Genomic DNA, 14,455 nt, shown 5'->3' with positions numbered 1-14,455 from the left:
ATGAGTATTTTTTTCACTATTATTTTGTTTTTAAACAGATCTTTGTTTATGTTTATGAGTACGTACTGTTTGTTCATATTTATAAGTACAAAGGCATTATGTGTGTAAATTTAAACTGGATATATGCTCTGGAAGAATATTAAATAGCGAAAAAAACAAAAGTGTCTTTATACTTTTTTCCTTTTACTGTAGTTTTATTGATTGTTTTCAGATAATTGTTTTTGTCTGCATATGAGTATTTAAACATCTGATTTTCTAGATATAAGCAAATGATGTGTGTGTGTGTGTGTGTGTGTGTGTGTGTGTGTGTGTGTGTGTGTGTTTGCCTGACCCAGGTGCACCTGTGCAGTTCTCATCTCCTTTTGCGGCGGGCTGCGGTGGCTTGTTTGCGGCAACTGGCTCAGAGAGAGGCAGCGGAGGTGTGTGCATATGCCATGAGCCTTGCCAAGAAAGCTGGAGACAGCAAGGAAAGCACCACTATCAGTACGTATCATACTGCGTACATTGCTTACAGAGTTCACAGCTGTAGCCATTATATAACATTTTCTCATCACACTGTATTTGCAAAAATTGCACAAAGTTTTCAAAAATTAAGCACAATTAAATTGTTAAGGTGTCATAAACAATCATTCAGAGTGGTTTGATGTGAAATGTTCCATTCTATAGAAACTTAAGTCAGAATTGTTCACAGTGGTGATAGAAACCAGATATCTGAAGAGTTTAATGCCTCTAAAACCTCACACAGAAGTTATATCAAATTTATTAAGGTTATGAATACACTGCCTGATGCTTAAGACATAGTTTGGAGACAATTTTGGCCTAAAAGGGCATTTTAAAGACCATTCATGGCAGAAAGGTACATACAGACCATTATTTTACCATCATTAGCATTACATATAAAAACTCAGAAGAAACTTGTAGGTTCACTGGTGGTTTTGGCTAGAAAGTAAAATAGCTATATTTCTGTTGTCCACATTGTGACCTCTGGTTCCTATCACCATCACTATAAAGAAATATGAGCCAGTAAGTTTCTCTACAGTTAACCATTTTACATCAAACCACTCAAAGACCAATTATACAGAAAATCAGTTGAATTCTTCCAGTCACCTCAGGGCAGTGAATAAGCACTACAGACATTACAGTCTTTGCACTGGGATTTGTAATTATAATTTACCACACCTGGCTCAGTTCAGAAAGCCTTCAGGAGCATCTAAAGTGAAAATCATGTATATATGTGTAGGGGTGCTATAAGAGTTTGTTCACACTTCGCAGATTTGGTGTGATTTAAAACGAACCCTGGAGTGATCGCTCTGTTAGTGCGGTTGGTATCAGTTTACAATAAGACTACCCTTATAAAGATTTATGAATAGTTAAAATTTAGATTATTGATGGTTTTTATTTAACTCATTAATAAATAGTTATAATGCCTAAATAAAAGGCCATATACTGAGCCCACATTCGTCTATACTCTTAAAGCTCAGATCCTGCTGATTACTTATCTTAGTTTATCTTCTTTATCAGTCGGCCTAGCACCTGTCGGCTTCATCAGATGTTCATAATTATCAGATATTGTGTTATAACTACTTATTAATGATTTTTACGGTGTTGACGTAATTAATAAATTAATAAACATTAATAAACAAATTTAATTTTTTTTATAAAAAGTGATAACGTGTGGTTTGTTAGAGCAAGAGAACGCAGCCATTCAACATTAAATGGACCAAACACAGAATGATTCGTTGTCTCTTCTTCTGCTTCTTTGCAACAGACAGATTTCTCAAGCTGTTTCAACAGGTGCTTTTATTTTATCATTTATTTAAGAACTCTGAAATGGTAATTATAGAATGGATAGTTTTCGTATTAAAACCAGTGGTGGACGAAGTACACAAATCATGTACTTGAGTTAAAGTAGAGATACCCAAGGTAAAATATTACTCAAGTAAAAGTAGAAGTCCTCCATTTGAGTTAAAATACAAAAGTATCTGCCTTCAAATGTACTTAAGTATAGAAAGTAAAAGATTAATTATGACTCTAATGTCCTATTACCATTTTTGTAACAAGACTCATTTGATTAACTAATTTTAGGTGAAAATACTCTAGTGTCACTCTTGGTAAACCAATCTTTTGATAAAATGTCATGAATGAGTTTGTCACTCATGTCTATTAAAATTATCATAAGCACAAAACATAAGCAAAGTTTCAGTTTAAGATTTATTTGCAACTTAGTTACAAGTTTAAATTTTATAAAACAAATGGGTTTTCCTTTACTATATTGCATCTGTAGGTCTCTGTTCATAAACATAAACTAGCAAAAATAAATTTACTATAAAATGAAATAGTGTTTGTATAAATTCAGAAAAAAGAAACAGGCCAGTCACAACTGAACATGTGTACATATTTCTGTATTGTGATCTATTTACACAAAGTTAGGTTAGTTCTATCATTTATGTAGGAATAGGCACTCCCAAAATTTTACACTGCTGCACTGACATTGAACCGTATGCTTGCACTGGGTAGGTGTGCCCAACAGGTCAAAACAAGCTCAAAACAAAGTGTGCGCTGTACCCTGATTGTGCTGCCATGTCTTTGTACAGTATTAGATTATGATTTCTGCTTGTTTTAGACCTGAACATCACCGAGACGGGTTTGGAGGGCGTGCTCTTTGGCATGCTGGACCGGGAAACAGACAGGAAACTGTGTTCAGACATCCATGACACACTGGGCCACATGCTCTCCTCTCTGGCTGTGGAAAAGCTCTCTCATTGGCTCAAACTCTGCAAAGATGTACTGGCTGCCAGCACAGGTATCAACTGTACATCATGCCTTAACACAGTAACTGTTGTTTTGTTTTATCAGTTCATATTATGTAAAATTCCATTACATTGCATTACAATCCATTCGATAGGTTGTAAACCTAGTCTGTGATTCTTGAGCATTAGTGTCTAGGGTCAGGATTAACCTTTTGTCCTCTGACTTTGGTGAAAATGTAAACGCTCTCTTCAGTCTTGAGGTTTAATCCTTAGTTAAGCTAATAGGCTTAACATTGGTTTTATAGTCAGAGTGGCTACATGATCTTCCGCGGAATTACATCAAGTTTTTTAAATGGTGTGGATAATGTAATCATTGAGTTGTTAACAAAGTCATTCAGTGTGGTTTAATGTGAAATGGCTCATTTCAGAGAACCTTACTGACTAAGATCTGCATTGGTGGTCATAGTAACCTGGAGTCACAATGTCTACAACACAAATTTTGTTTACTACCTGAAATGACCAGTGGACCTACATGTCTCTTCTGAGTTTTTATATGTAATGTTGACAAAGGTTACTTTCTTTGCGGACTGTCTTGCCGTATGCAGTCCTACATGTACCGCTCCACCGTGAATGAATTTAAAGAAATATGCATTTTAACCATTTAATTAAGCAGAGATTTTGAAAAAAAATGATTGAATTACTCATTTTTTACACTAATTTGCCCTGTAGAGGTTGGAGGCGCCATGGCATTTGAAGTGGAGAAAGAGGAGGAAGACTCAGAGAAGAAGGACGAAATGGATGATGACATCATGTTCACAGGCCTGGGAGAGGACGATAAATCTAAGCCCTCTGTCGCTCCCCGATGGGTGACACGGGTGTTCGCAGCTGACTGCCTCTGCCGCATCATTCATCTGTGTGAAAACGTGGACAAGGCCCATTTTGATCTGGCAGCTGCCCGTACTGCGAAAGCCAAAAACCCCAAAGGTAAACTTGGCTAAACTCTTGGAGTATCATTACTAAAATTATGATGCTATAATGCATAATTGCTGATAAAATTTGCATGATTGCTGTTAAATGTTGTGTGTAAAATTTGTATTAATTTGATTTTCAGCTCCCTTAATGTTTTTAAATTCCTTCAGTCAGTTGTTTCTCACTTTTCGTTAAGTTGGCTGCATAAAATCTCCTCCAGGAAAAGTTTAAGAGGAAAGTGAAAAAAAATCCATGATTGTAAATTGTTTTAAAATGATTAATTTTCTAGTAATTTCATGATCTGTTTGATTAATTGTGTTTCAGGTGATCTGCTGGTGTTGCATCTCTCAGACTTGATCCGCATGGCCTTCATGGCCGCCACAGACCACAGTAATCAGCTGCGGATGGCCGGCCTACAGGCCCTGGAAGACATCATTAAAAAGTTTGCCTCAGTGCCGGAGCCCGAGTTTCCTGGTCATGTGATCCTGGAGCAGTACCAGGCCAATGTGAGTCCAGCCTCCATGTTTGTGGAGGCTTGAATTTATGTTCACTTGGATTCATTCATGATTATTATAGCTACATTGAAAAAAAAAATGAACAAATCATAAACAGGGACAGGTCAGTTCCTGAAATGTGTGATTTGCTGTTTTTCTCTTACCACAAATGTTGGGGATTAGCCAAGACGTTTCTGGTGTTGGAAGTTGTACAAGAGCTACGGGGCTAATGGCAGGTAGTGTACATATTGTTGACTGGTAGGGCGCAAGCTATCATTTCTTTAGCCCTGTAGCTCCAGTGTAAATCTTAAAAGCAAACTGCAGGCAAGCAAGTCTTAGCTGATCAATTACATTTGTAGTAAGGTGAAAATTGTGTAAAATTAAGTTTTCCCCAAGCTGTTCCTTGAATCAGTTTTATTACTGGGGAACAGCATGATATAATGTTTCAGTAATTTCTTGTGCCATCAATCTTGTATCTTTCTTAGGTGGCAGTTATGTTTCAAAAGCCCAGTTCGGACAGGGTTAAATGTAATAAGGGTCCCGGTCAATCTGTTATTTTACACATCCTGCTCTGTGATTTTTATTTCTGTCCAAACTATGTTGTTTTTCTCCCTATTCTCATTACAGCTTGAATTACCTACTGTTTTTCGCTGAACTCGGTGGTTTGATAATTTTAGTTCTGTTCAGATGCACATCTTCATGATTTCTCATACAAATACCAGCTCATATTTTTTGACTGCTGCTACTCGCTGTATTTAGTCTATAACTGCGAAATGATGGATTAATTGGAAGAGTGTCTGAGAAACAGTGGATTCTTTGGAAAAGTATTTCATTTATTTGGTCTTGGTGGCAGATCTTTGACTCCATTTTCTCTACTCTTGGAGAGCATTAGCAGGAAATCAGAGTTAGTCAGAAACTGATGAAAGCTGATTAAAAGGCAGATTATAATGGCAGCTACAGAAATAAAGTTTCTTTATATTCGCGGATATGCACAAGATCATCAGTGTTTTATTTAAGTGTTTTAGGTCAAATGACAACATTTGGCACTAACATCTGGGCTCATCAAAAATACAATACTATGAACTCGGTTCTCCTGTGCTAATTTTATTGCCGTCCAGATGCGAGAGTTCTATTACTGTAAAAACTTTATTACTGATGCCACCCCTGATTAACAAAATCAATCTTAATAGAGCTAAATAGAGCTTTTTATTATCATTATTATTATAATTATAATTATACTAATAATTATAAGATAATTATTATTATTATATATTTTATTACTTAATTTTTGTTGTGTTGTCCCCCTCAGGTTGGAGCTGCACTGCGACCGGCCTTCTCCCCCGACACTCCCTCTGACATCACGGCCAAAGCATGCCAGGTAAAGCCAAACCAGCAGATCCCACCTCCCACATTCCTCTCAAATCCAGACAGGTTCCGCTGTTTGCCTTTGTGCAGTACTGTTTCTCAACTCTTTCAGTGTATGCCAGATGCTAAAGCTAACTGCACTGCTTTCACTGAACTCCTTCTTATTGAGCTAAACAGTTCTGATAGTAGTGTCTTTGATTTATGTGTGCACTCAGTGAGGCAGTAAATATTACCTGAGTAACTCTTTAAAACAGCAGTGCTCATCATGAGAGCATGTTTTATACTGCCATTAATCTTTCCACATTATGGAATGTATACACATGTATAATGGCCAGAGAATACTTGTGGGCTTCTTTAGCTAAGTAAGGACATGTCTGCATGTGGAATGGAGATGTTTTCTCCTTTGCTGATTTTCTGTGCCTCTGCTTGCTGTTGGAGAAGTATATGTTTTGGTGATGGGGATGTGTCATCTAATGGATAAAGTTCCAGTGAAAGTCCTTGACTTGTCTGATTTTGCTAAACATACCTTGTGTCTGGGCTTGTAACTACCAAGTGTGTGATACCAATACATATAAAAAAATCTAATTTGAGACAGTGTATCAAAATTTAAAAGTGTGTCAATACACAAGACCTTGTTTTTCACTGTGGCTGTGGCTGTTCTGCCCACTTGTTTCTAAACTTTCTAGTTTTTCTAATCATTATCTTTATCCAATTAATTTTTATGGTCCAATTAATTTGATAGTCAGCATTGTCACAGATAGTAAACCCATATTTTAATAACTCAGCCTTCATCACAGACTATGAAGAAATTTCTAGAAAGAAGTTCTAGAAAGAAGCATGTATGTAATGTCAATCATTAAAAACAAACTTGCGTTCACAAATATTCTGATCAGAAAGTCTTGTTCATCAATGTCATGTTATATTTTACAGATTACCATTATTAACCAGTTATTCAGTTTAATCACATCAGTGCCCAAGGATAGCAAAATGAAAGTAAAACAAAAGCATACAAGAAGGATTGATAGAAGAGATAACAGCCACCTGTAAAATCCTTGGTTGATTTCAACAATTATATGTTGTAAAGCTTTAAGAGGTTGACCCTGTCAGTGCTTACAGTTTAAGACAACTGTGGGACTGTCGTCATATGAAAAGCACTGCGCAGTAGGCAGTGTCAGCTGCAGCTCAGGAAGATTTATTGTGATGAAAGTTATCACCATAGTAATCATCATATTGCCCACCTCTACTGTAGTCCACTGACATTTTAGACTTAAGCATTTCTTTTACTCCCCCTTCTGTCCAGGTGTGCAGTGCGTGGATAGGCAGCGGAGTAGTCAGTGACCTCAATGACCTGCGCCGTGTCCACAACCTGCTGGTGTCCTCTCTGGACAAGGTGCAGGCAGGCAAGGGCTCGTCCAGCCAGCTGTACAGCGAGAGCGCCACTACCATGGAGAAACTGGCTGTACTCAAAGCCTGGGCAGAGGTAAAAAGAGGACACCCTACTGTGTTTTGAAATTTTCCATCTGGTCACAGCTACCTTTTAATTAAGTAAGAAAAAATAATTGTTAAAATTAAACATCATGTGCTAACATTTTAGGCATATTGATATTCATCACTCAGCTTCATGTTAATCAAAGTGTTTTCCTTGATTTGATTAAAAGCACTTTGTTAAAAGCACTTACTGAAACGCTCTTGGCCCATGACATGTCAGTTTTGAGCGCTAATGAGTGCTGACATCACAACAAAGAGATAAAATGTGTGAGCTTTGTTTTTTTGTTTTTTCCAAGCCAAACCGAGTTGTCATCTGTTCTTCCGTTTTGCAGATTTTTAAAAGAACTGTATGTTCCCTGATGTGCTCTATAACCTTTTCATGTACCCCCTGCTCTGCCCTTAAGGTCTATGTGGTGGCTATGAAAATAAAGAAAGAAGCAGAGTCTAGGCCGGCACGTCCTGTACGTATCAGTGAGGATGATGATGAAGACATGGGTGATGAAGGAGACATCCTGCCTCCGGACAGCCTGATTACGCTGGTGCAGCCAGAGCTGCCCTCTCTCAGCCGGCTGTGGCTGGCAGCTCTGAGAGACTACGCTCTGCTGACCCTGCCACCTGAGTTTGCCAGCCAGCTGCCCCCAGAAGGTACGACTTGATGTAATTTTCTGCAAGCCGTTTGTAGGATCCTCACAATTCTACATGATTTTTCAGCATAGTAGTATCCCACATTTGTAAAACAAAATATATTGCAGTATGTCAGTGATATATTCCATAAACTCCATAGAATAGATTGTCTTTTAAATATATTGCATTTTTAGATGGGAATGAGACTTGATCCTTTGGTTGCTTCTCTTGTTTTTTTTCTCTACAAGGCCAGTGTTCTATATGTGTTGCAAGACAGTTAGAGTGTTTGACACACTCTTTAGCTATAGTTGAGATGACAAAAGAGTTTCTTTACCTTTTTACCTGCCAGTTGGTGTTAGAGAGTTCTCCATGGCAACAGTGCAGCAGCTGTTTAAAATAGCAAGCCCTTACTTGAGCCTACAGGTTAATATGGAAAGTGACAGTGGTGGTTAAATATACATTTGCAGTGGTGGGTTTATTTTAATGCACATACTATGCACACACAAATTCACAAAATCATGCAGAGATATACAGAATGTTTCTCTAGTTCGTGGAGATTTTCATTGTTTTAATGTATTTCACTCTGAGTGGATCATTTAAAGTGATGGTTTGGAGAAAAATCTAACTTGGACAGATTTCCCTTTATCCCAGCCAAGACATGTTGGTTGTCAGACGTATGCTCATTTAGTCTTGAACTGAAGCTACAAGGCTAATGTAGCTCAGTGGTGTAACTACAGGGGGGCCTAGGGGGAGCCTAGGCTCTCTCACTTGGAAGCCAGATCCCCCTGGATTTCTGACTGCTAATAAGAAAAAGTCATTTAGTGACAGTTAAAATGTTACAAAATGCAAACCATCTTGCACTCTTAACACAGCATAGATGCAGAGTTCTTGCATCCTTGTGCCTTTTTTGTTGGCCATGAACAAATAAAAGTGACCGCAATGCTTGCATTATCACAGCGCTATCACCATGGCAACTTTTGCATGGCTGCATGCCATTGTTGTTTACATGCAGTTTTAAATTAGACGATAAAACATACAGCAACATGTTTTTTTTCCCACAGCATTGCCAGTTTGGGCTATTTCTGCAGATTTTGGGAACTTAGCTGAGCTGTGCCTGTTCATAATGTAAGCTGATACTAACCTAGCTTGAGAGTGGTCATGTAGTAAAGTGGACCATGGTAAAGAAAAAAGTTTAATACCACAGGAAAAAAGCAATGGGAAAACCACAGTCTTTGATCATTTGGCCTAGACATCTGCTCATAGGGCTGTAAAAGGTAACTTTAGGCTTGTGGTTAACTTTTTTAATTTTACAAGACTTGTAAAACAAGCTTGTGCCTCATAGTATCATTCCTGAGGGACTGTGTCATAAAGAGCATTTAACAGGACTGAACTCATAAAGTCTAAATCAAACCTATATCTGTGTACAGGTGGAGCCTTCTACACTCCAGAGACAATAGACACGGCACGTCTGCACTACCGCAACTCTTGGGCTCCCATCCTGCATGCTGTGGCTCTGTGGCTCAGCAACACAGACTTTGGGGCTCCTGAGGGCCCCGAGGAACCCCAAACTGCCACCAGCACTACTGGGCCAGCAGGGGCTGTGTATCCTCAGGGGCCTCCCGCTCCAAGCAAGAGCCATGATGAGCTGGTAAAAGATAGAATGCACCTGCTGCTAGGTACGTCCATTATTGAATGCTCTTTAACCCATTATTTACTTTCACGTACTTTTCAAGAAGTATGCCCTTTGTGATTTGAATATATGGAGATCCAAACTTGACTTGGTATTTATTTGCTTAATTTGGTGTTTGAATAAAGTATGTGACATTTATAGAAAATTAATGAAACAAATTGTATATTATGTTATTTTGCATCTGTAATTAGGCTAAATTATGACATCAGAGAGAAGCTGTGTACTGTCATATGCAAATGTTTAAACACCCCTGGTCAAATTATGTCCTCTACAGAGAACAAACATGAAAAAGGAAGTATAGTATTTGAATTATGAAACTTGGTGCACTGTTTCTATGTACTGTTTGTGCTATGTACCGTATTACTGTATTTAACATAATGGAAAAAATCAAATATAAATTATGCCATAAATTTGCCACATTTTATGTTTTTATTTTTTCCAGTATGTTAAATTCAACAAATAATAGTAGTTGTGCATTAAAATGTGTAAAAGTGTGTTGTCAGAAAATCAACAAAACAAGTAATTTAACTGGGGCTCCCACACTTTTGCAAATGACTGTATGGAATTAATTAAAACAAAAAAGACAAGTGGATATTCAAATAACAGAAAAAGGTTAAAGGGTCCATCCCCACCTTTCTTCAAATAAGGTCAAGGCTTAATGAGGGTCAAGTGACGATTATTATTCTGACCCCAGTGGAACTGTACAGCTGAGGAGGTAGACCTGATTCTGTATTGGTCTTGTTTTTTTCATATAAGCATATATATGTATTGTGAAAGTCTGCTTTCCTCCTGCGTTTCAGGCATCAGTATTGAGTTCCTCTGCTTTCCTCGGCCTGAGGAGCCTATTGAGCGAGTGATGTCCTGCCTGCAGGCCCTCTGCACTCTGCTGGAATCCCCACGGGCTCGAAAACACATCGCAGAGGACCAGGTGATCAGGACGACTATAAAAGCCTTTGATAAAAGTGATTTTCCCTTTAACCAAAATGATGGTCAGTCAGCCAAGACATGTTTGTGCCTTTGTCCTTTTTTTTTTAATAAATGACACATATATGTCACATATGTCATAGCATGTAAACCACCACAACATGGTACAGATAGACACCTTCGTTGGCACTGCATAGTGCAGGTACTAGGCAACAAACATGGGTTGATTAAATACATTAGAATAGTGAAAAATAATAAAATGCAGGATATGTGTGCATAGATATACAGTGGTGTGAAAAAGTATTTGCCCCCTTCCTGATTTCTTGTTCTTTTGCATGTTTGTCACACTTAAATGTTTCAGATCACCAAACAATTTTAAATATTAGACAAAGATAACACAAGTAAATACAAAATGCAGTTTAAAAATGAAGGTCTTTATTAGTAAGGGAAAAAGAAATCCAAACCTACAGGGCCCTGTGTGAAAAAGTGATCCCCTCCCCCCCTCCGTTAAAACATAAATTAACTGTGGTTTATCACATCTTTGGAAAGCTGAGTTCAATTTCCCTAGCCACACCCAGGCCTGATTACTGCCACACCTGTTCTCAATCAAGAAATCACTTAAATAGGACCTGCCTGACAAAGTGAAGTAGACCAGAAGATCCTCAAAAGCTAGACATCATGCTGCACAAAGTAATTGAAATCTATCAATCTGGAAAAGGTTATAAAGCCATTTCTAAAGCTTTGGGACTCCAGCGAACCACAGTGAGAGTCATTATCCGCAAATGGTGAAAAGATGGAACAGTGGTGAACCTTCCCAGGAGTGGCTGGCCGACCAAAATTACCCCAAGAGCGCAGCGACGACTCATCCAAGAGGTCACAAAAGATCCCACAACAACATCCAAAGGACTGCAGGCCTCACTTGCCTCAGTTAAGGTCAGTGTTCATGACTCCACCATAAGAAAGAGACTGGGCAAAAATGGCCTGCATGGCAGAGTTCCAAGACGAAAACCACTGCTGAGCAAAAAGAACATAAAGGCTCGTCTCAGTTTTGCCAGAAAACATCTTGATGATCCCCAAGACTTTTGGGAGAATGCTCTGTGGACTGACGAGACAAAATTTGAACTTTCTGGAAAGTGTATGTCCCATTACATCTGGCGTAGAAGTAAAACAGCATTTCAGAAAAGGAACATCATACCAACAGTAAAATATGGTGGTAGTGTGATGGTCTGGGGCTGTTTTGCTGCTTCAGGACCTGGAAGACTTGCTGTGGTAAATGGAACCATGAATTCTGCTGTCTACCAAAAAATCCTGAAGGAGAATGTCCGGCCATCTGTTCGTGACCTCAAGATGAAGCGCACTTGGGTTCTGCAGCAGGACAATGATCCTAAACACACCATCAAGTCCACCTCTGAATGGCTTAAGAAAAACAAAATTAAGACTTTGGAGTGGCCTAGTCAAAGTCCTGACCTGAATCTGATTGAGATGCTGTGGCATGACCTTACAAAGGCGGTTTATGCTCGGAAACCCTCCAATGTGGCTGAATTACAACAATTCTGCAAAGATGAGTGGGCCAAAATTCCTCCACAGCACTGTAAAAGACTCATTGCCAGTTATCGCAAACGCTTGATTGCAGTTGTTGCTGCTGAGGGTGGCCCAACCAGTTATTAGGTTTAGGGGCAATCACTTTTTCCACACAGGGCCCTGTAGGTTTGGATTTCTTTTTTCTCAGGGCCCTGTAGGTTTGGAGATCTTCATATATAAAATGCATTTTGTGTTTACTTGTGTTATCTTTGTCTAATATTTAAATTTGTTTGGTGAGCTGAAACATTTAAGTGTGACAAACATGCAAAAGAATAAAAAATCGGGAAGGGGCAAACACTTTTTCACACCACTGTATATGTAAAAATATAACATGTATTGTGCAAGACTGTGCATAGTCATCTAAGCACTTTGTTTAAAAATGCTTATCTTAGCAGTGAGTGTGTTTTTACTCGTTACTTATTAAATCATCGTGTATCATTAGATGTTTAGCATGTTTGTCCTTTTTTAGTTTTGCACTGAAGCAATGAGTCTGATGTAGCTAACAAGTAATGGGTCTTAGCATTCTGCAAACTGCATGTCTAAATCATTGCACAGTTGCCTCAGACTGGCTCACTCAGATACACTAGCTTATGTGATTTCTGACACTGTATGACAAAGCCTACTGTTATCTGTAAAAACTGATTGAAGTACAGACAGTATTCACATTTCAATGTGGCTGCTTTTACTGTTTTAGTTATGCAACATATTATTGTGCCCTTATATAGATAACATTATGCCCAGCAATTAAAAAAAATCTGAAATTACCTTATAGCTCGAGGTGCTTTGAGAGGCAAGTGTGATGATTTATACATGTAATACACACATTTTAAATTGGTATTATTTTCTATGCAACATAAGCAACATTAGCCTTGTAGCTCCAATGTAAACTAAAGAATCAAACTTGATTCAAGCATAGCAAACATAGACATGGCACAGTTCCTAATGTGTTTGTGTAAGTTATAACTGTGTGTGTATAACGTATTAATGTATTTATTTGTGTGTGTGTGTATTGCAGTTGCTTGCCGTGGAGCTGCTGAACGTGCTGCACAGACTGTTGTTAACGCGGGACCCTCCCAGTGTCCAGCTGCAGGTGACTGCTGTGGTGCAGGAAACCATCCGATCAGCCCATGACCATCTGGACCAGCTTAGAAGCTCCAAGAGTAAGCAGATATTACACTTTCACTCTGCAGTTCCTACTGCATGTCCTGACAGTTCAGTGTTTTTCTTTCTCTAAAACGCCTGAACAGCAGGAAAAGAAACCGAAGACGAAAAGTAATATTTACTACATGAACGTAAGAAAAAAATATTGGCTGACAAATTTTTAGCACACAGGCAAGAAAATCATGAGTGATAAGAGTGGTTCAAATGTAATCCTATTAATAATCACCCTATTTTATAATGTACATGTAATCTGATTGCTGCCTTTTTCTGTAACTAGAACAGAATACAGTTACATTTATGTTGTATCCTGATTATGTGATTTATGTGTTCTGTTACTACTCAACTCTGCTGATTCATTAATTCAGGGTTGCCACATATCTTCGAAAAGTCTTATAAAGTCTTAAAAATATATTTTAATATATTTATATAACACCACTGATTTTTTGTTTTACTATTATATGTATAAAATGTTAAGATTCACTCTAAAGATGGGTTGGAAAGAGCCACCTTGTGTATTCAATTTATTCCGAATAGTCCACCAAATAAAATTGACTTGCTATTAGCGATCCTGTGGTCCTGATAAAGGACAGCAGAACTGAATGACCGTGCAAGGATTGTGCAGTCTCAAAGAGTGTATGCCTGTCTAATTTTAAACCATTTGGGTTAAATAATGATTAATAGATGATTTTAGATATTTGAGTGTGTTGTTGTGCAGTTGACATGGTTATTGTCTTCTTCGGTTGCAATCTTAAAATGTATTTAAAAATAATTTGGTTTTACAAGTTGTGCAGCAGTCTGTACTTGTGGGGTAAGGGAGAAATTGTGTAAATGTCATTTTTCACTCATCACTTTTAGGTTTGGTTTTAAACATCAAATTCCTGATTCTTCACCATTAATTTGTACTTTCATGAGACATTGTTATGCCAGAGCCAGAAAATCTATAGATCACAGTGTGCTTTTAGCTTTTGCATCTTATTTGATTACATAACCAGTTATACGCATTATCCACTCAGTTACACAGACTGCCTTGATTATTAATCCCAACCTCAGAAGTTCTGGGCTCAGGTGTAAACTGCTCTTCGTTTTTCAGGTGTGGAAGATGGTGGGGAGAAGGAGTCGGCGTGTGTAGTGGAAGAAGGAGGGGACACAGGGGAGCTGCAGCCAGGCAAGTCTCTGGTATTTGCCGCCATGGAGCTGCTGGTGTTTCTGCTGGTGCGCCACCTCCCTCAGGTCAACACCAAGGCCAGTGACTCGCCCAGCCACCTGCCCACCAAACCCCAGCAGCTGCCTGAGCACAGTAACCGCTTGGTGGCCGCCACCGTCAGCATCCTGGCCGAACTGCCTGCGCTGTGTTCTCCAGCAGGTACACACATACTTGCACACAATCGCACTCACATTTCAGCGCATAC

General features: G+C 38.6%; 1 protein-coding gene across 3 annotated transcripts in view; it reads left to right on the top strand.

Annotated features, from left to right (window-relative positions):
- Positions 1-14,455, top strand: part of heatr5b (HEAT repeat containing 5B) — a 41,698-nt gene that overhangs the window by 20,108 nt on the left and 7,135 nt on the right. For all 3 annotated transcript variants that reach the window (XM_036583153.1, XM_036583152.1, XM_036583151.1), the window contains exons 22-32: positions 336-483; positions 2,624-2,803; positions 3,480-3,734; positions 4,044-4,225; positions 5,523-5,591; positions 6,879-7,058; positions 7,471-7,711; positions 9,118-9,366; positions 10,181-10,308; positions 12,901-13,045; positions 14,137-14,409. In XM_036583153.1, coding sequence (XP_036439046.1) covers positions 336-483; positions 2,624-2,803; positions 3,480-3,734; positions 4,044-4,225; positions 5,523-5,591; positions 6,879-7,058; positions 7,471-7,711; positions 9,118-9,366; positions 10,181-10,308; positions 12,901-13,045; positions 14,137-14,409 — 2,050 coding nt within the window. The remainder of the gene's footprint in view (positions 1-335; positions 484-2,623; positions 2,804-3,479; positions 3,735-4,043; positions 4,226-5,522; positions 5,592-6,878; positions 7,059-7,470; positions 7,712-9,117; positions 9,367-10,180; positions 10,309-12,900; positions 13,046-14,136; positions 14,410-14,455) is intronic.

The sequence above is a fragment of the Colossoma macropomum genome, unplaced genomic scaffold (assembly GCF_904425465.1).
Source record: "Colossoma macropomum unplaced genomic scaffold, Colossoma_macropomum, whole genome shotgun sequence".
Taxonomy (NCBI): Eukaryota; Metazoa; Chordata; class Actinopteri; order Characiformes; family Serrasalmidae; genus Colossoma; species Colossoma macropomum.
Note: the sequence above shows the minus strand (reverse complement) of the source record. Positions and strands in the feature narration are given on the sequence as shown.